This window comes from Mus musculus, chromosome 12 (genome assembly GCF_000001635.26).
Source record: "Mus musculus strain C57BL/6J chromosome 12, GRCm38.p6 C57BL/6J".
NCBI classification, from domain to species: Eukaryota; Metazoa; Chordata; class Mammalia; order Rodentia; family Muridae; genus Mus; species Mus musculus.
The window spans coordinates 79,174,062-79,196,378 of record NC_000078.6 but is presented as its reverse complement, the minus strand read 5'-3'; the positions used below and the strand labels follow the sequence as shown (position 1 = coordinate 79,196,378).

Below are 22,317 nucleotides of genomic sequence, written 5' to 3'. Positions count from 1 at the left end.
CATGGGCACCAGGCATGCTATGATACACAGATATACATTCAGACAAAATATTCCTACACATTTTAAAGTTTTAATTAAAAATTTAAAAATAAGCTCTTTCCTTATTAAATCTGATACATATCCACCTTCTCTGGCCTTTCTCAACATCTCTCCCACTGGTGATGCTCCAGCTTCCCTGTGAAGCAGCTGCTCTAAGGAACCCACCCGCCTTATTATTACTATTGTTGCTATTGATGAGGGCAGGGTTTAAGACAAGTTTCTCTGTAGCCCTGACTGTCCTGGGCCTCATTTAGACCAGGCTGCCCTGCAGTTCATGGATATCAGTCTGCCTCTGTCTCTGGGGTGCTGGGGTTAAAGGAGTGTGCCACTGCTCTTAGTTTAACCAATGTTCTTACTTTTTAATTCTTATATTATGCAAATGGGTGTTTTGCCTGCATGCATGTCTGTGTATCATGTGTGTGTGCCTGACCACCTGAAGAGGCCAGAATAGGACACTGCATCCCCTGGACCTGGAGTCACAGATGGTTGTGACGATCATGTGGATGCTGGGAACCGAACCCATGTCTACTGGAAGAGTGAAGAGTACTTGTAACTGCTGAGCCCTTTCCCCAGCCCTTTAGTTAATAGTTTTTAGGTCTTACCGATAAGGATATCAAGTCACCTAAAATTATATGCTAATATCACATGGATATGAAAATTATGTATATGTATGGGGAGAAAGCTTCCCGATTCATCTTTTGGCAGTATGGTTGAATGTTAAGGATGGAAGCCCAAGACATCCTCTGTAGAAGTCTGAACTCAAGTTCTGCTAATCATTCTTTGGCTAAATAACTTAATGTCTCAGCTGAGCTTTAGTTGCCTTGTTTGTAAAATAGGAAAAAATTATAGTATCGGCTTACACTTAATAAGAATGAAAAGAATTAGAGCTGAAGAAATGGTTCAGTGGCTACGAGCATTTGTTGCTCTTGCACAGGACCTGGGTTTAGTTCTCAACACCCACATGGTGGCTCATGACCCTCAGCAATTCCAGTTCTAGGGAAGCCAGTGGTCTCTTCTGACCTCTTGAGCACCAGGAGTTTTTTTTTAATGTTAATTTTTCTTTATTAATTTCATTATACATACATATATATGTATGTATAATGAAAGTGTCTGTGTGTGCGCGTTTGTATCTGTGTGTGTATTTGTGTTTTTGTTTTTTTTTAAATATTTTTTATTACATATTTTCCTCAATTACATTTAGAATGCTATCCCAAAAGTCCCCCATACCCTCCCCCCCACTCCCCTACCCACCCACTCCCCCTTTTTGGCCCTGGCGTTCCCCTGTACTGGGGCATATAAAGTTTGCCTGACCAATGGGCCTCTCTTTCCAGTGATGGCCGACTAGGCCATCTTTTGATACATATGCAGCTAGAGTCAAGAGCTCCGGGGTACTGGTTAGTTCATAATGTTGTTGCACCTACAGGGTTGCAGATCTCTTTAGCTCCTTGGATACTTTCTCTAGCTCCTCCATTGGGGGCCCTGTGCTCCATCCAATAGCTGACTGTGAGCATCCACTTATGTGTTTGCTAGGCCCCGGCCTAGTCTCACAAGAGACAGCTATATCAGGGTCCTTTCAGCCAACGCTTGCTAATGTATGCAATGGTGTCATCGTTTGGAGGCTAATTATGGGATGGATCCCTGGATATGGCAGTCTCTAGATGGTCCATTCTTTTGTCTCAGCTCCAAACTTTGTCTCTGTAACTCCTTCCATGGGTGATTGTTTCCAATTCTAAGAAGGGGCAAAGTGTCCACACTTTGGTCTTCATTCTTCTTCAGTTTCATGTGTTTTGCAAATTGTATCTTATATCTCGGGTATACTAAGTTTCTGGGCTAATATCCACTTATCATTGAGTACATATCATTTGAGTTCTTTTGTGATTGTGTTACCTCACTCAGGATGATGCCCTCCAGGTCCATCCATTTGCCTAGGAATTTCATAAATTCATTCTTTTTAATAGCTGAGTAGTACTCCATTGTGTAAATGTACCACATTTTTTTTTTGTATCCATTCCTCTGTTGAGGGGCATCTGGGTTCTTTCCAGCTTCTGGCTATTATAAATAAGGCTGCTATGAACATAGTGGAGTATGTGTCCTTCTTACCGGTTGGGACATCTTCTGGATATATGCCCAGGAGAGGTATTGCGGGATCCTCCGGTAGTACTATGTCCAATTTTCTGAGGAACCGCCAGACTGATTTCCAGAGTGGTTGTACAAGCTTGCAATCCCACCAACAATGGAGGAGTGTTCCTCTTTCTCCACATCCTTGCCAGCATCTGCTGTCACCTGAATTTTTGATCTTAGCCATTCTGACTGGGAGCACCAGGAGTTTTATGTGGCAAAGCCAGAGGAGTAGTGCCCAGGTTATGGATTGTAGGTGAAGAAAAATGACGTCAGCCACAAGGTGGTTTTATCTGTGTCCTTGACCAGCAAAACAGCAGCTGCCACAATACGTAGGTAAGCTGGCCAAGCCTCGTGAGACAGGGTCCAACTTCTTAGGCAGATAGGCACCTGGTCTCTTCCAAGGACCCAGGGTCTGATCAATACCCTTTGGCTATGCCTTTGTTTTCATCTACATACAAGTTGAAAGGCTTGTAGCTGTCTGGCAGGGCAAGTGCTGGGGCTTCAAGTAGTTCATTCCTTGAGACTGAAAAGCTTTGTCCATTTGGGGAGTCCAGTTTAAGACACTCTCCTGCCCCCTAGTGGCCTCGTAGAAAGGCTTTGCAATCTCTGTGAATCCTGGTACTCAGAGACTGCAGGAACTCACAAATTTGATACCAGGTCTTGGGGACTGAAATGTTGAGAATCGTTCCTTTGCTAGCCTGGGATAGCAGATGTTGCCTGTCCACCCCCCCCCCCCGCCTTGGTTTTTCCCCAAGGTATGTTACATCATTTTGGCAGAGCTGCACTTTCCTCACAGACATTTGATATCTCATCTGGTCTAACTCTCTGAGCAAGGCATAAGTTGCCAAACAGCAAGTTTCTTCATCTGGGGCAGCTATGAGCAAGTCATCAATATGCTACTAGAAAGTTATCTGGGTGTGGGCCTGCCTGTATGTATATGTATATGTGTATGTGAATGTGTATATAAATATATGTCTGTCTGTCTGTATATGTATATGTATATGTGTATATGTATATAAGTAAGTATATATCTGTCTGTCTGTCTGTCTGTCTGTATGTATGTATGTATGAAAAATGGTTGGAGCCTTGCTCTATCTGTCACATGTGTGAATGTATGTGTGTGTGTTTATAATTCTTCCCCACCACCCCCTCTCTCTTTTCTTTCTCACTGATCCCCAAAGAGTTGTCTCAAGAAGGCTGAAGGTTGAAGCAGGAAGGAGAAAGCTGCAGCTTTGACAACTCCTGAAGCAGTACTTCACAGCTGTCTGTGTCACCTCTCAGAGACTACACCAGTTTATTGTAGAAATACTGTTAAACATGTATAAAATGAATAAGAAACAGAATACGTAAAAGACTTTTTTCTTTGAGCTGTGAGCTGCTCTCTACATACTAGACACTAAGAAAGCGTTAAATGCTGATGATTACTAGATAATCCAATACTAAATCTGTAAGAATATGTCTTCTTCCCAGGTGCTATACAGTATATGGCTCCAACTTGACTGTGGAACAGGTATCTTCCAATGAATGGAAATTAATTATGCAAATGAACCAGAAACTGAATAGTGAAGGTGGGAAACCACAGACAATGACTTTTAAAACTTGTTAAACATGATAACTCATGTTTATCCCCATGAGGTACACCTCAAAGGAAAGAAAAGTTTGAACAGGGAGTTTGCCTTTTCCCAAAGAAATGTTCCTGGCCTTAGTTCAAGACGGGATTAAACTCTTTGACAAAGTGATAAAACCAACTGTGCCAATCTGAGAAATGCATTGTTTCCTTGAAGAGTAATACATGATATAGTCATCCAAGAAACTATTTTATTATCAAATAACAACCAAGGGCTTGGGAAATTATGAAGGATACTATCATAGATCGAAGTACACACAACCGTGACTCTCTAGGAGGTCTTAACTTGCTTTGCCCCATAGGGCAAAGGTCATCTCTGAGGAAGGACATCTTCCGCCACACCAACTGTCCGACTAACGGCTCCTGCCCTTTGTAATTAACCTCAGAATACTTTCCAGACGCTGTCTCCCAGACAAAATGTAATTTCCTAATAATGATTGGGGAAAATTGAACCAAACACTGGACTTGGGCTCCAGGAGATAGCAAACCCGCGAGACTTCCAAAGAGTCAATTAGTGGCCAGAGGAGTGGTAGAAGGGCTGGCTCAACGATCCCACAGGCCTAGGCCCTGGACCACTGAAGACCATTGCTCCACGGTTGTGTTATTCAACTTTTCATAGTGCTTGGAAGTATACTCTGAATGTATCACCGCCAGGCGGCCGCCAAATCCAGGACTACATTTCCCAGAGGGCTTTGCTCCCTGGCGGTTGCAGTTGAACCGGGGTGTGTCTAGGATCAGAAGCCATAAGTCCCGCTGTCCTCTTTAGAGCATCAACTTCAACTGCGCTTCGGTGGTGCTGAGATGTTCGGATTCCTGCTTCTGCTCTCTCTTCCCTTCATCCTGTACTTGGTCACGCCAAAAATCAGGTCTGTGCGAATGTTGCTTTTTCTTGCCAGGTCTTTTAGAGAAGATAAAAAATCCCTACTGAAGCCCTCTCCCTAGCCCCCGTAAAGAAAGACTAGGAAAGGACTGAGAAGCCCTTTAAGGTAGCAAAGATCTGGAGTTTACTGGACTGTAGGCGAGATCCTGGTGCCCTGGATGTGGGCACGGCCAGACGTCAGACCCCAGGTGGTCGTAAAAGCGCTCCAGGTCTCCATCATCCTGTATTGCTCTTTCTGGCCTACCTTATTTCCTCTAGCACTATTTGCTCTCTAGCTTCGGGAAGCCGCTGAGTATGGCGGGCTTTAGATTCTAACTGTTTTCTCCACTCCCAAGCTTTGAACCAGCCTTTGTCTAACTATTTGTCTCCAGCCCTTGAGGTACTACAGGAGGGTTGCACTTTTTGCTCTCTGAACCCGATGCCAATGTTATCTGGGGCATGCTTCCTTGTTGCCGTTATTCACTTGTTTAGGTGTTTGTGACAACTGAAGGGGAAGATTCATTGTCCTTCGGAGTAGGAACACGTGCTTGTTTGCCCTAATTAGATTACTAGGAGCCAGGAGAAGAACCACGTGGTCAAAGGATGGTTTCTTAATTAAGTGTCAGGTCAGCCCAAACCTGGAGGTGTGTGTAATCACCTGAGAATCAGCGGCAGGCTACCACAAGGGGCAGTCCACTGATTGGTTCTGAGTAAGTCACCAGGAGTGACGGTGGACCAGTAATAAACGCCACCTTCTTTCTGGGCGTGGCCATAGTTCCTATTGGAGCTGAGGCTGTGCCATCCTTCTGTCATTTCTTACCATGACCAACATTTTTTCTTCCAAGACCTACTTCCCACTCTTTTTGCTTTTTCTTCTCTCTCTGGTGGCTACTTTCATTTTTCCCCTCTCCTCTCTGAATACTTACAGCTCCCATAAGTAGGCACACATGGGCCTTGTACTCAGGTAAAAACTTGGGTTTCTTTTTACCACAAGATCTTCATATCCATATAGAATCTCAACAAAACATGAACCGGAGCTACATCCAGTGAAATGTGTCTTAGAAGCGAGCACTCTAAGGACTCTACTATCCCCGTTGGAGCCAGCATGGGAGAGTGGGGCCAGAGCTGCGCTTTCAAAGTTGATTTCTTGTTTTCGATGATGACAGAGGAAGGAGGAAGAGCCAATTCCTGGTCCCCAGGATTTGTCAGTGTTGAAGTTCAGTCTGAAGGGACGTGAGACACAGAGCCAGGGGCCTTGATCGCTGAGGAGAGAGAGGTTCCTTTGGGTACCACAAGTTAGTTTGTCTTAAGTAGTGGCTGCTTGCAGATAACAAGTTTAGTGGAATGGTTGAAATGCTCCTTAAAAACGCACTTCTGAGTCAACAGATCCTTTTAGTCCTAAAATTGAGAAGAGAAGAGGAAAATCTGAGGGTTGTGTTTGTGCTTCATCCATTTGGAAAGGCCAGCAAAGCCTACGCACAGGTGCAAGGACTCCAACCAGACAAACGTATGGATCCTCACTCTGCTGGAACTCTGCTCTGTTGTTGTTTTGTTGTTGTTGTTCTGATATTAATGTGTGATGTCAGTAGTCAAACCCAGGGCTTGGCATCTGGGTAAACTATGTATGCTTACCCTGTTATATTCCTAGCCCTTGTCTCATTCTTAAATGTTTTGTTTTTGTTTTTAAATGTGTGAATGTGGCTATCTTTTTCTTATTTTTGACCTAGATTCATAAGCTTATGATTTCTATTCTTTGAATTGGATTAGCCCTTCTTAAGATTATAAGATGCTGTTTGTCACAGATTGGCATAGAAAGGCCACTTTTCTTCTGTTTGGTTGAATCTTATGATTTCCTAAGCCAAGCATGCCTGATTGGAAACTAAACTGAAGTCAGGTGCCTGACCAATCAAACACTTATCTAGGTCTTGTGCTTTGGGGAGCAGGTATAACTTTGTTTCAGTTATTTGAGACGGAATCTCTCTATATCTCCCTGGCTGTCCTGGAACTCACTATGTTAGACCAAACTGGCCTTGAACTTAGAAATCTGCCTGCCACTGCTTCCCCAGTGCTAGGATTAAAGGCATGGGCCACCATACTCAGCCAGATCTAACTTTTGTTTTTAAAATGCTATCACTTTTTGTCCTTAAACAAGAGCATAAAATTTTTGTTTTCCTTTTTGAGACAGTTGTAACCCAGGCTGGCCTCGAACTCATCTATCTCCTGAGTGGTATATACCTGGCCTAAGAGCAGAAAGCTGTCTTCTTTATTCCTTACTTCCTAATATTTATTTACTGTGTGTTATTATATGGTGGTACGGGTACACATGCGTGTACTATGGCGTGCATGTGGAAGTCAGAGGATAACTTTGAGGAGTCAAACCTCACTTTCTATCATATAGATCCTGTAGACTGTACTGATGTCAACAGGCTTAGAGGCAAGCATGCCTAACTGCTAAGGCATCCTGCCGGCCTTGCCTTTTTTTTTTTTTTTTAACTTAACCTTATAAAAGAATAACATTGGAAGCCATAAAAGCAAACTCAGCCCTGGAATTGGAAGAAGAATGTAGCTTCAGGAGTCCTTGGCAGGAATGGATAACGAAGGATTGATGTTTTCTTGTGTTTCTAGGAAAATGCTGTCCAGTGGGGTGTGCACATCTAATGTTCAGCTTCCCGGGAAGGTAGCCATAGTCACTGGTGCTAACACAGGCATTGGGAAGGAGACAGCTAAAGATCTGGCCCAAAGAGGCAAGTGCACATGTTTCTAACTCACCTATGCTGATATTTTACTCCTCACAGTGATGGTTGTTTCTTCCCAGACTTAGAATGTAAGAACACTCCAAGTACCTTATTAATTTCCTGTTATAGTCTGAATCTAGTATGGTGTTCTACATATAATGGGCACTTAAAACTTTAAAAAATAGCAAATACCATTTTTATTATTTTTTTCTTTGCTAAGTTGCTTCAGATACCATGGTCGTGAAATAAGGGATAAAAATTCCGATTTTGTAAAATGTCAGGAGCACTCAGCATCTGTGTTCAGTCTCTCAAACCACTTGAAACCAGAGCTGACTGGTTTTTTGCTTCGTTTGGTTGACAGGAGCCCGTGTGTATTTAGCTTGCCGGGATGTGGACAAGGGGGAACTGGCGGCTCGTGAGATCCAAGCCGTCACAGGGAACAGTCAGGTCTTCGTACGGAAACTGGACCTAGCTGATACCAAGTCTATTCGAGCCTTTGCCAAAGACTTCTTAGCTGGTAAGTGGTGAGAGACGATATTATAATCATTGGGATATGATTTATGTCAAAGGGACATCTTCAGGATGCAGAAATGAAAAGAGAGCCTGTTTTAGTTCCTTTACTATTGCCATGCTGAGACACTGAACAAGGCAACATATAAAAGAAAGTATTTAATTTGGGGTTCCCAGTTCCAGAAGGCTAGAGTCCATGACTGTCATAGCGAGCAAGGAGCGTGGCAGCAGGTTGGCAGACATGGCTGTCAAGCAGTACTGTCTGGATCTGCAACCATGAGGCAGAAAGAAGTAGCTAATTGGGAATGGTGTGGGCTTTTGAAATCTCATAGCCCACCCCGAATAACATACCTTCTCCAACAAGGCCACACTTCTGAATCCTTCCCAAAGAGTTCCTCCAGCCCCAAAATTATAGCAGTGAGCAAGAGCTAAAGCTGAAACTGTAGCAGAAACATCAGAACTCAATAGGGGCTTGGTAGGGTATAGCACAGTCATCCAGGCTAAGATAGGAAGCTGAGGAGGCCCTAGGCTCTTGAGAGCTGGAGCTATATAGAAGGTTGAGATTCATAAGAGAGCCATTTGGTCCACAGTCTATGTACTAAGAAGAAGAACAAAGCCCTGGCCACCTTGGACATAGTACAGCAGCTTACTAGCTCTGGATCTGTTGCTTACTTTTCCTTTGCTGTGACAATACAGTTGCAGAAGGGTAGGGTCCATGATGGCAGACTAAGGTGTGGCAGCAGGTGTAGCTGAGAGCTCACATCTACAACAGCCAGCAAGATACAGAAGGCGTACTGGGAAGGGCATGAGGTCTTTGAAACCTCAAAACCAGTCCCTAGAGACATGCTTCCTCCAGCAAGGTCACACTACCTAATTCTCTCCAAACAGCTACCAGCTAGGAACCAAGTATTTAAATGTTTGAGATTCATGGGGGAATGTCTCATTCAAGCCACATTCTTAGGATCTGGGTAGAGAAAGAAAGAGTGGTGATTTGTGATAATTAGAAACCAGGCTGATATCATGTTTAAAAAGACCTATGGGGCCAGCAAGATGGCTCAGCAGGTAAAGGTGCTTGCTGCCAAGCAACCAGAGTTCAATTTTTAGGACCCACCTGGCAGAAGGAGAGAACTAACTCACATGTGTTGTCCTCTGACCTGCACATACTCCATGCCATGTATTTTCTGTCTTTCTCTCTCAAATAAATAGATGCAATAACACTTTTTAGAAGGCTGTGGTATCTCCCCATAAGTAGGTATGCCTCACCCCCATCACCCAGGGATCTAGACTTCTTGAGAAAAATATTTCTACCCTTAAGAGTTTACAGTCAGGCTGGAGAGATGGCTCAATGGTTAAGAGCACTAACTGCTTTTCTAGAGGTCCTGAGTTCAATTCCCAGCAACCATATGGTGTCTCACAACCATCTGTAATGGGATCTAATGCACTCTTCTAGTGTGTTTGAAGACAGCTGCAGTGTACTCATATTAAAAAAGATAAACTTAAAAAAAAAGTTTATGGTCATAAATTATAAATCACACAAGGAAATGAACTGAGAGAGAGAGATGGCAGGTTTCTTTGAAGGCCTGAGTCCCACAAGTATGGGTGTTCACGGGGCACCCAAGCCTCACCCCTCCACCCCTGTTAGCTTCTAAGTCTTTCCATTCAGCTTGGAACGTCTTTCTGTTGGGAGAGGTAGATGGAACACTTCCCCAAACCAATGAGGAAGGTGCTTTGGGGGAGCCTGGATGTGATAGTCTGTGATGTAAAATGGAATTTTGCCCTGTCAAGGTGTGTAGATTAGCCCTAGTCTTATAATAAAAAAAAACCAAAAAACAAAACAATACAAAGTCACTGGAGGAATAAGGGCGGAGAGTGCTGTCTCACACCCCTGCTTTCATCCCCCACTTGGGAGCCTGGGCTGTGAGGAGGCTGTCTGAGATGTGAACACCCTGGCTGTCTTCTCTTCCTGCAGAGGAAAAGCATCTGCACCTTCTCATCAACAATGCGGGCGTGATGATGTGCCCCTACTCGAAGACTGCAGACGGCTTTGAGATGCACATTGGCGTCAACCACCTGGGTAAGAAGTCTGTCTCCAACCAAAGCCATGGGGAACCGAGAACTCAGAGCCTTATCTGTGGCATCATTGGGGCTCGGGGCTATAATTAACCATGCATGCATAGTACATAGTTAAGAACTGCCTAAAAGATGAAGGCTAATCCTGAGGCTTGCTTCACGTTCTGCCTACACACACACACACACACACACACACACACACACGCATGTATATTTATACGTGTATGTATATATGTATGTATAAAGATTTGTTTTTATTTGCGTGTATGTCTATATGCTACATGTATGTATGTGTCTGCAGAAGCTGAAAGCATCAGATCTTCTGGAGCTGGAGTTCTGAGTAGTTGTGGCCTTCCACATATGATTACTAGGAAACCAACTTGGGTCCTCTGGAAGAACAGCACACACTCTTAACTGCTGAGCCATCGCTCCAACTTTTTTCCCTACTTTTTAAATCTGTAATTCAGATTTGGCTTTTGTTGAGAGTAATTTGAATAGCTTGATTAGACAGAGGGCTGTGTTGCTAGTCTTAACAATCGATCTTTATAGTTAGCAACAGGTAGAGGCCATGTGTTCTCCATGTTCCTTTGAGGGTTAAGGTTTTTCTTAGACTACCTCCAACTCGTGATTTTCTTGCGTCAGCCTCCTGAGTGCATGTGTGTGCCAATGTTTGCTCTTAAACAGTGATGGTAAAACAGGATTCATATCCTTAGCCCAAACATGTCTCACATAAGGACGTCTCCTATCTTTGCCTGCTTCTTGTTCCTAAAATCCCCTCTGAACCTGTTCTCTAACTCATAATGAGAAGTTGCTGTGGTGGACCTCATTCCCGAGTACCATCCATCTCTCTCTCTCTCTCTCTCTCTCTCTCTCTCTCTCTCTCTCTCTCTCTCGCTCACTCTCTCTCTCTCTCTCTCCCCCTCCCTCCCTCCCTCCCTCCCTCCCTCCCTCCCTCCCTCCCTCCCTCCCTCCCTCCCTCCCTCCCTCCCTCCCTCCCTCCAAGAGGTGATCTCTGTTTATCACGCTCCTTCTTATCTGCACATGGGTGCTGAACAACCCTGATAATCCTACTTTTTCTCAACAGGTCACTTCCTCCTGACCCATTTGCTGCTAGAAAAGCTGAAGGAGTCGGCCCCATCAAGGATAGTCAACTTGTCTTCTTTGGGACACCATCTGGGCAGGATCCACTTCCATAACCTGCAGGGGGAGAAGTTCTACAGTGCGGGTCTCGCGTACTGCCACAGCAAACTAGCCAACATTCTCTTCACTAAGGAGCTGGCCAAGAGGCTGAAAGGTGAGTGGGCGTGAGCAGTGTGAGAGACAGGAGACAGTAAGAATAGCAGAAAGCCACAGGACGGGGGTGGGGGGTTGGGGGGGAGGTGCTTTCCAGAGCCTGTCACCTGCACAGACCTGCTTCCATGAGTCTAACTGGGTATGCTTTTAGTAAGTAGCCCCCACTGAATATTGGAGGTGGCTGGCTAGGGACAGGGGAACTCTGACTCTGAGGACTTGGCCTCACTGCTTACTGCAGCACTACCTGCATGTTACTGAGATTTCCAAGATTTAGTCCCTCCTAGGTAAAGTGAGAACTGCTTCACAGCTTGTGGTCATAATCCATTCAGTCCTCACAAGCAGTCTGGGTTTTTACTCCTTGTGACAAGTGAAGTGGTACTTAATAACAGACATTAGTATGAAACATGTACTGGGAGTGATAGACAGGGGAGGGGCATCTCTCTAATAGCAAAAGGTCAAGCAAGGGAGAGATGGTTTAGCAGGTCAGAGCACTTGCTTTTATAAAGACTCAGGTTCGATTCTCAGCGTCCACATGGTGGCTCACCCATCTGCATTTCTAGTTCCAGGAGCTTCTGACCTTCTGACCTCCTGGGGATACTATGACACACACATGCAGGCAACATCGTCATAACTATAAAATAAATATTTTTTTAAAGAAAAGAAAGATCAAATTTAAGGGAAAAATATGCTTGAGAAAGGGAATTTCTAGTCATGAGTAAACAGAGGTCGTTAGCGTTGTCTGCTGTGTATTTCTAATAAAGAGAAAGGGAGTCTAGGGCAGGCAGTGCCTAGCAGTTGAACCAGACAGAACTGAAGCTCAAGGAGTCAGGAGCAAGAGCCTCACTGTTGAAACAGGGTGACCAAACCACAAGGACAGCTACAGAAGTTGCAAGATGAGAAGAAGGAAGCCAGTGGTCATCTCAGACCCGGTGTCCAGTCTGTGCTAGGGCAAGGCATCCCTTATCGGTTCAGGACAGTTAAGGAGAAAATGTTGTAAGAACTACCAAAGGGTGGGTGAAGAAGCTAAGATGATGCAGAGGTAGAGAGATGCATCCATTGTGAGAGTTAGGGAAAAACAGTAAGGGAGCCCTGGCAGTTGGGTTCATTAAGTGGGAAATAGTGGTATGTATAATACAGGAACCCTGATGTGCAGGAAGATTGATCATCCGTCCCACAGACATGCATCCCATGTCCTTCGTAGGGTCTGGGGATGAAGTAGAGGATGAGGCAGGTTCAGGGACTTCTTGATTTGCTTTACAGCTCTGAGGGAAAGTGAGGCTAATAGGTGTTTAACAGCCGGCACATGAAGTTTTTCTAGTTGTATGTCACATTCACTTTATGACATTCAAATAGTTTAGAAGTACACAGAACTAAAGATAGAAAGCCTCTATTAATCCCCCAGCCTGAGCCCGGAGCGAGCAGGGGCTGGAGCAAGAGGGAGAAGGGAAGGGGAAAAGGAAATTCCCCCATCCTTCAAATTACCACTGTCATCAGCTGCCAGTCACCTTCCTATGCGTTTGCTTCTGTGTATTCGTCATAGACGGATCTACAACTCTAATAAAATCTCTGTGACCTTTCCATGTAATATGTTACTGCTATTCAAAGGAGCAGTTGCCCACAACTCCAGCTCCAGGGGATCTTCTGGCCTCTGCATGTGCCCCACACATGGCATACATACACAGAAACACACACAGTGTTGATAAACACATCAGTCCCAGCACTTGGGAAGCAGAGGCAATCAGATCTCTATGAGTTCCAGGCCAGCTTGATCTACAGAGCCAGTTTCAGGACAACCAAGGCCACACAAAGAACCCCTATCTCAAAAAAAAACAAAACACCCCAAACAAACAAAATTGTATGGTGGGAGTTTAATGCACTGTGAGAATTCTGAGGTTTGGTATCTGGGTAGAAAGTGATGACTAAGGAAAGGAGTTACAGCACCTGGAGATTTAAGAACATTGGAAGAGGCATGGGGTCATGGAAGGCAGTGGAAAGAAGCCTGAGAGGGAGGGATGAGGAAGACCAACCGTGCGAAGGGCTGCTGGGAGGCTGGGACTTGGCTCTCCTACCCTAGTGCAGCGGCAAGCCTGTCTCTTAGGAGCCTGCTTCCTGAGTCTGCAGCGTGTATAAATTGCAGTGAGTAGGTGCATGTGACATAGATGCTCACCAGGAGCAGAGATCGCCTGTGGGTGTCATAAGTGTCGTCACATGCTTTGCTCTCTTTGTCTAGTTGTTAAATCAAATTTTGTCTTCCTTCTTGACATGTCCCCTGCCTGCCCCAGGTTCTGGAGTGACAACATACTCTGTACACCCTGGCACAGTCCATTCTGAATTGACGCGGTACTCCTCTATTATGAGATGGCTTTGGCAACTTTTCTTTGTTTTCATCAAGACCCCTCAAGAGGGAGCTCAGACGAGCCTGTACTGTGCCCTGACAGAAGGTCTCGAGAGCCTAAGTGGCAGTCATTTCAGGTATGAGGGTATCTGTCTTTGAAATGAGTTGTTACTGCTTTGGGGAAATAACTTGGGGTTTGCTTGATCTGGTATATGCATTTTTGTAAAATGTGTATTTCCCAGAGTCAGAGAGATGGCTGGGCTAGCACAGGCTGCTCTTCCAGAGGGCCTGGGTTCCATTCTCAGCACTCAGTTACAATTGTGTGTAACTCTAGTTCCAGGGAATCGGACATTCCCTTCTGGCCACTGTGGGTACTGGGCATGTACAGGGTTCATAGACATACATTGCACATAAATACTCATACATATAAAGTAATAACAATAGATTAAAAAAATTTATTTATTATATGTAAGTACACTGTAGCTGCCTTCAGACACTCCAGAAGAGGGTGCCAGATCTCGTTACAGATGGTTGTGAGCCACCATGTGGTTGCTGGGAATTGAACTCTTAACACTGAGCCATCTCTCATCTCCTAAAATAGCTTTTGTCGTTTAATAAAAGAATTTGCCTGTTCACACTTTTTTTAGTACCCACTAGCTTTGATTTTATTTTTATACCATCTTTTATAGTAATAATTATGTTTTTTTTTAGCTTTTGTTCTCTCTCTCATGTCAATCCTGTTTTCTTCCCTTTTTGTACCCCAACTTCTTCTTTTTTTAAAAAAAAGAATTATTTATTTATTTTATGTGTTTGAGTGCACTGTAGCTCTCTTCAGACACACCAGAAGAAGGCATTGGGTCCCTGTAGGTGCTGGGAATTGAACTCAGGACTCTAGAAGAGCAGCCAGTGTTCTTAACGGCTGAGCCATCTCTCCAGCCCCTCTATTTTGTTTTTAATCTGTATTTCTCTATTATCTTCACAATTGAAATAGAACCAATCGAGTCCCTTGTTGTCATAGTTAGGGTTTTACTGCTGTGAACAGACACCATGACCAAGGCAAGTCTTAAAAAAAAACAACATTTACTTGGGGCTGGCTTACAGGTTCAGAGGTTCAGTCCATTATCATCAAGGTGGGAGCATGGCAGTATTCAGGCAGGCATGGCACAGGCAGAGCTGAGAGTTCTACGTCTTCATCCAAAGGCTGCTAGTGGAAGACTGACTTCCAGGCAACTGGGGTGAGAGTCTTAAGCCGACACCCACTGTGACACACCTATTCCAACCAGGCCACACCTCCAGATGGTGCCACTCCCTGGTCCAACAATATACAAACCATCACACTTGTATTTTATTTTATTATTTTCTCAGTGCTGGGGATGGACCCTGAGGCCTCTTGGGGCAAGTTCTATCACTGCCACGTCCCCTGCCTAAGTTTTGGTGTTTTGGGTGTGTTGTATGCATGTTTGTATGCATGAAGGCTTGCATGTGTGTCTGTCCTTGGGGAAGCCAGAGGATAACTTCAGGCACCATCCACCTTTTGAAGGGGGTAGGACACAGAGAATGACAAGATTTCTTGTCTTTGGCTTGAGACATGCCAAGAGAGCCAGACTCCCTGGCCAGTGTGTCGCAGGAACCCACCTGTCTCAGTCCCCTGTCCTGGGATTACAGGTTTGTGCCACCACATCTGGTTTGTTTTTCTATAACGTGCATCCTCATGTTTGCAAAGCATGCCCTTTACCCACTAAGCTAATCTCCCAGCCCTGTTATCTACTTATATATTTATCTTTTCAGACATGGTCTTGCTGCATAGCAAACTGATCCCAAACTCACAATCTGCCTGCCTCTGCCTCAATTTTTATTGTAGAATAAATAGCATATTAACCCCATATTCACCCACTGTCCAGCTTAAGCTGCCATAACTCATGGCCAAACATGTCCCATTCCCATCCTCAAGCCTGTCACCATATTTTTATAAAGAAAATCATGTGTCACATAAGTTCAAACTTATATTTTATCCCCACCTTCAAGATATTGTTGGTATTTTATAGACAAGACTGTGGGTAGAGTTAGAGTGGAAAGATGAATAAACATACTGTGGGTAGCGTTAGAGTGGAAAGATGAATAATAGCATTAGATTGGAAAGATGAATAAACAGATGACAAAGGGTTAATAATGCCAGCCTGGTGGAGCAGTCATAGAAGTTAGTGCAGCAGAGAAATAGAATATGATCTGATCTCTGCTTTGGGAGAAACAAAAAAGGAATAAAAAATTTTTAAATTAATTTATTTATTAATGATTGAATAAGTAACCCCATAAGTAACCAGTTCCTGGTTTCAAGCAGTGACAACTGGAATGAAAAGGCAGCTTCCATGAGCGAGGCCTGCCTGACTTCTTAATGGATGCCTAGTTGAGTGTGGGGCTGAAAGAGGATTTGGTAACCCAGTTTCACATCTGTGGAACCTGGTTGTTGATGAGAACGGGAAGGGAGATGCAGAATGGGGAAAGAATGCATGGAACTTAATTCCAAAGCAGTGGGCATGAAGTCTGGCAAACAAGCAAGAGGGAAGTGTACTGCAGTGTCAGTGCAGACTGGGAATGTCAGTGGCCAGCCAGCTGTCTTACATACCTCGAGGGGAACTGTTTAGGAGTGTGGGGACACCAACTGTCTTGAACCTTAGTTCCATTGTTTCCCATCCACTCTTCAAAGAGGACAAGTTGATTGGGAGGGTAAATTTGCTATTGCCAAAAGAATAAAAATTAGATATTCAGTTGAAGTGACCTAAGACTATATATTTGTCTAGTATGTGATATCTGCATGCATACAAGTTGTGTATCAAATAGTTGGAAATAAAGATCTGAACTTCAAAAACTATATAAAGTATAAAAGCACTGTACACTAGACACATAACACTGTGTGTTGGAAGTGTTTTATTCTTTTGAGTCAAGGTCTTACTAGGCCTTCGCTGTCCTAGAACTTGCTCTGTGGACCTGGCTGACCTCAGACAGAGAGTCACCTGCTTCTGCATCCCAGGGTGCTGGGAAGAAAGGTGTGCGCCGCCACACTGGCCCCAGATCTATCTATCTATCTATCTATCTATCTATCTATCTATCTATCTCTCTCTCTCTCTCTCTCTCTCTCTCTCTCTCTCTCTTTTTGGAGACATGGTCTCATGCTGATTTCAAGCTCAATCTCTAGTTGAAGCTGGCTTTGAACTCCTAATCCTCCTGCCTTTTAATTCCCAAATGCTCAGATGTGTGACTCTTAAGGAAATTTTCTTATGCTGTGAATATTAATTTTTTCTTCATTTTGAAGGTCTAGCAGCAGTCACAGGTCTCTAGAGGTGAATTTGAAGCCTGTCCTGATAGAGAGAGGCCTTGACTATTTTAGTAGCTATTCCCTTGCCTGCTCCTACTAACCTACTTTCTGTCTCTATGGATTTGCCTAGTCTCCATATTCGTATAAGTGGAATCATAACTAGAATCTCTTGTGGTTTCTTTCACCTACCTAAATGTTTTCAAGTTTCATTCATGTGAAAGTATATTTCACCTTTTAGTTAAAAACAATATTTCATTGTATGTTCATATCATTATATACCATGCATAAAATGAACATACCATTCTGCTTTCTGGCTATTTAAATAATACTGTTATGAACATTCATTTAATATTTATTTTACTATTGTTTGGCTTATTCCATTCTGGTTTTGGAAACAAGGCTGGCCTGGAACTTGTGGCAGTTATTGTACCTCAGCTTCCCAAGTTCTGGGATTATAGGTGTGAGCTGCAATGTCTGGCTGTGGGTTTTGTTTTGTGCTGTATGTGTTTGTTTTTGAGATCAGTTTTCACTCTGTATCTCAGCTGGCTTTGAATTTGCAAAGTAACCCAGGTGGGCCTTGATCCTCCTGCTTCTGCCTCTTGAATACTTGGATTAAAGACTTACACCATCATACTTGACCCACATGGGAATTTTTGTATGGACATTCCTTAATGATCTATGGAGGAATCTCTGAGCCATTCGGCAACTTCGTATTTAATTGTAGAGGAACTACCAGGCTTTTCCAAGTAGCTGTCCAATTTTGCATTCCCACTAGCAGTGTGTGAAGGCTTAGGTTTCTCCAGCCTATGGACAGCACCTTCCTTCCTTCTAGTCTTAGCCATCCTAGTATATATGAAATTGCAGCTTATCCTTTTCATTTTCCTGCTAATGTTGAGCATTTTTGTGTGCTTTGTTCATTTGTGCATCTTTATTGGAGAATTGTCTTTTCAGCTCTTCTGCCATTTTTAAAATTAGGTTTTGCTTTTTACTGTTCAGTGTTCTTTATAGGCTAGATACAAGCCCTTTATCAGATATATGATTTGCAAATATATCTTTATATTCTGTGGATTATCATCCCATCTTTTTTGATGGTATCCTTTAAAGCTCAAACACATTTATAGCATGCATGTATGTGTATGTGCGCATGTGTGCGCTCGTGCATGTGTTGCTGGGACTGAACCCAGAGCTTCTGCTGCTGAGCTCTATCCCTAACCCAAGTGTCTAATTTTAATGTTGATGAAGTCCAATTTATCATGTTTGTTTGTCAGTTGGACTTTTGGTGTCGTATCCAGGGATCCACTGCCTTACTTGAGGTCATAAGGATATACTACGGTACTATCTTTCCTTCTAACCATCCATTCAAGTTAATTTTTTAATGTGATTGATACACTGGAAAGGCCCGTGTTAGTTACTTTCCTTCTTGCTGAGACCAATTAGCTGACAAGAGGGAGGAGCAGTCAGTTCAGAGGAGTGGCTAGGTCCTGCAGAACAACCCAGATGTCTCATTCACCTGTGGCCAGCCATGTGAGTTGAGAGAATTTCTGATTCTCTTTATATTTATGCTGGGGAGGAAGTCTTGCTCAGTAAAGCTTTTGAACCTCCTTTAACTATGAGACTGAAGACAAAGTTGCTTACACATGGTATTGTGGGGAGGTCAGCAGTCCTCAGAGGAGGCCTTTCTTGTGGGAGGCTGCCTTGTGCAGAGCCCTACCTTCCCCCTCCTAGACACTGGTATACCTCCATCCTCTGTGACAGCCATAACTGTAGTCAGACATTGCCAAGCTTCCTCAGGAGGGATCCCACCATGTTTGAGAACCACTGCCCTGGAGCACAAAGCGGGGACAAAAGGACAAGGAAAATCCCAGTATGAGTACTAGAGGGGCAAGGGGGTTGCTCGAATCGGTAAACACTTGGGGTTTGTCCAGAGTTACTCTGCTTATGTTCCCACCAGCATTTCTTGCAAGATCTTGGGATGAACTGATTCTCATGTAGCTAGCACATCTGATATTCAGACCTAAGTTCACTTGCTAGCATCCACAGAAAAGTCAAGTGCATTGGTACACACCTGTGATCCCAGGACAAGGGAGGCAGAGACAGGAAGATCTTTGAGGCTTGCTGGCTAGCCAGTCTAGCTGAATTGGTGACCTCTAGTTCACTGAGAGACCCTGCCCTAAAAGGAAGGTGGAGAGTTATTGAGGAAGACATGTGATGTCAACATCTGCCTTCCTTATACATGAATACACATGTGCACATGTGCACACATGAACATGAATGTATGCATGCTGATGTGTACACACACATGCATGCACAAAATGTACTAGATGCAGAGAGTATAAAATGAATAAAAGAGAATTGTCCTTGAAAGAAGTTTCTAGGTGGTACAGAGTTTGGATGCCTGTCCTGCAGAGTTATGGCAGTGTAGAGGAGGATTCTGAGAACACCTCTCTGTGGCTCGACTGTGTCCCCAACACAACAGTGTGGAGAACGAAAATCATCAAGCTCATGGAATACTGCTGCCATTATTACTGAGTGGGCTTGGTATTAAAAAGTGATTTCCCTCATTCTCACTTTTATGCTTTTTGTTCTTCCTCGCCCTTTCTCACTGTGCCCCCATGTGCTAGGACTTAAGTGGGCCAGGCAGTCAGTACTCAACCACTGAGGTAGCTCCCGATCCTTCTCCACTCCTGTAACAATGCCTTCTGCAGCCAATGTGAACAGCAGGATGTTAGCCACAGGTCACTGCCCAAGGCCTTGAGGGGTAGACCTTTGACCTCCTTTGAAGTAAATGGACCTGTCTGTACAGTGTCTGGGCGACACTGATATAGCTAAGCATATACACAGACCACCACTTTATAGCGAAGCATTCTGATCGGAGATAGTTGATTGAGAAGATAGAAATATTTTCTTGAGGGAGAGACTGAAGAATAGTCTGGCTGTGGTGGCATGTGCCTATAACCCCAGCATTTGAGAGGAGGGAGTCAAAAGGATCATGATGTTGAGGCCAGGCTGGGCCAACAGAGCAAGTGGTCCAAGCCAGCCTGGGCTACATAGAGAGATGCAAATAAATAAAAGGATCAGCAAATGAAGGAATAGGATAGCATTGTTCTGTAAAGTATCTGGGGGACCCGTGAGCTCTAGATTGTTTTCCTGGCATATTCTTTATATTAGGCAAAGAGAAAATGCCATTATTGACCCTGTGTTTCAAGTCTCTCTGTTTCCCTTCCAGTGATTGCCAGTTGGCATGGGTCTCTTACCAAGGTCGCAATGAGATAATAGCCAGGCGGCTGTGGGATGTCAGCTGTGACCTGCTGGGCCTCCCAGTGGATTGGTAAGTGGTGGTTTGGACTCAAAAGAAGATTGGAGGAGATGATGATTATCCTTCAAAGTGGCCAAAACCTTGAACCTGAAGAGCGAAGAACTTCAAGCCTTTCCTGCTTGGCATCCAGTTAAATCCTAGTACACTGCCAGGTTCCTCGAAACCCCTTGAGTTTGTATTGACTTATTTTGTTCCTGCTCCTGCCAGCGTTTCTAGTGGTATCACTAAGACAGAGGACCTTCATGTGACCTACACAGCTCCTATTTTCCTTTGGAAACTCCCCCTAACCAGGAGCATGAAAGCCCTATGAAGATTGGTACATGACAATGTGGATTAGATGGAGCTCCTCCGAGCCGACCATCCTCTCCTTGAAGAACTCCATTGTAACCTCAGCTGAACCTCAGGAGTCCCGGAGCCTGGCTCAAGGGCAGGCAGGGCTTTGTGGTCCCAACATCTGGATACTTAAGAAAAGTTTTTACTAAATCTGGCAGTCTGAAGCTTTGGCTTCTGAGACACTTTTCTATGTCCAGACCACTGAAGAGCTTCCTTCTCTAAGAAATTTGTGGGATTTGAAGGGCAGAGATAAAAATAAAGCCAAACTGTCATTTTCTCCCGCTGTTTCTCAGCCTAGTAAGGAGGTAATGAAAGGAACGGTATGAGACGATAGGTCACTGGGGTCAGTTACTGACCCCAGACCCACAGAGGCCTCTTTTTTGTGCCTTAGTTTCTCTTAGGAAACTAGAAAAGGAAAGGCCTTCTCATTGTCATTGTGTCGATTTTGTGTGTCTTCTTGTGCATTCATGCAGTTGAATGTGTTTCCACAAAATTCACAATAGCCACAAAGGAAAAGTTCTTAATCAGACTGTAGTGTAGACAAATTACCAGAGATGGGACAAATCACTGTGGAGTCTTTGAGTACAGTTGCAAAGCAAGGGAGACACTATCTGTGTTGTAATCGGTCACTGAGAAGCACAGATGCCGCAGGGAAGAAGTTTAAAAGAAAAATCCTAGGAGGGGACACATGATAATGAAGGGGTCAGCTGAGGATCTAAAACCATAACGGAAAGGCAGTAATAGACAGCTACAGAAAGGCACACTGTCTTAATCACCAGTCAGTCAGAGTGATAGGAAAATGTCCAAAGCACAAGAGTGAAATATTTCTCTATTCAGAAATGTTATCCTAAGGATTGGTAATTATAGTCAGTTCATAATCTTTTAGAGCATTTTCTTACATTAGCTTAACAAGATGTCCATTTCAGGAATGTGTATGGAGAGATGGGATGGCTTAGTAATGCCTGCTGTTCCAGAGGACCCTGGTTCAATTACTAGGACCCACTTGGCAACCACAACCATCTATAACCTCAGTTATAGATGATCTAGAGGATCAGACAGCCTCATCTACCTCCACAGGCCCTGCAGGAATGTGGTGCATAGATATATATGCAGGCACACATACAAATAATTTTGTAAAAAAAAAAGAAATCAATTTTGACTTTGGGGGTATGCTCTCCTGAAATGTTGAGGCCCCTGGGTTTGATCCCAGCACTGCAAAAGAAAGTAGAGATAGCCTCAATTTACTACGATTCTGCTTTATTTGGAGAGCTTTTATCAAAAGCAATGCAGACCAAGGGTGTCAGGAATCCCTCATGTTCCCATCACTGGTTTGGAGGATGCTATTCTAAGGGAGTTTGCCATTTCCTCGGGCTGACAATTATATTTTAAGCTTGAATATGTAAGACTGACAGGACCACAATCTTTAACTTCTAATATTTGTAAATTAATAAATTTATGGGTTTGTTCTGACCAATAAACGTATTTTAAAATTAGTTTATGGGGATATTGGAAAATTTTTGACAATGCAGTGATTAATTAAAATAATATTTCACTTAATTTATATTCACTTGTCAATGAAAACAAAGGTTCTTTTCAATTACCTTGTTTTTAATTCTAGATTATAACTGTTAGAATTAAATGAAAGTAATTGTAGCTTAAAGAAAACACAGTTATGCAGTTATTTCCCATTCTATTGGATGCCTGTGTCCCAGAATCACTATAGTACACCTAAAATGCAAGTGTCGTTAATTTGGTTTGTGATCACC

General features: G+C 43.7%; 1 protein-coding gene across 3 annotated transcripts; it reads left to right on the top strand.

The window, feature by feature from the left end:
- The first annotated feature begins 4,523 nt into the window (after window positions 1-4,523).
- On the top strand, window positions 4,524-22,146 carry Rdh11 (retinol dehydrogenase 11). 3 transcript variants are annotated; one of them, NM_021557.6, is made up of 7 exons: window positions 4,524-4,653; window positions 7,272-7,390; window positions 7,743-7,898; window positions 9,861-9,965; window positions 11,046-11,255; window positions 13,537-13,726; window positions 20,129-22,146. In NM_021557.6, the coding sequence occupies exons 1-7, from the start codon at window positions 4,589-4,591 to the stop codon at window positions 20,232-20,234; spliced, it is 951 nt and encodes a 316-aa protein (NP_067532.2). In that variant the 5' UTR covers window positions 4,524-4,588; the 3' UTR covers window positions 20,235-22,146. The 3 variants fall into 3 exon arrangements, with proteins under 3 accessions (NP_067532.2, NP_001349199.1, NP_001349198.1); NM_001362269.1 differs by lacking the exon at window positions 4,524-4,653 and adding an exon at window positions 5,418-5,610; NM_001362270.1 differs by lacking the exon at window positions 7,272-7,390.
- Window positions 22,147-22,317: the final 171 nt, after the last annotated feature.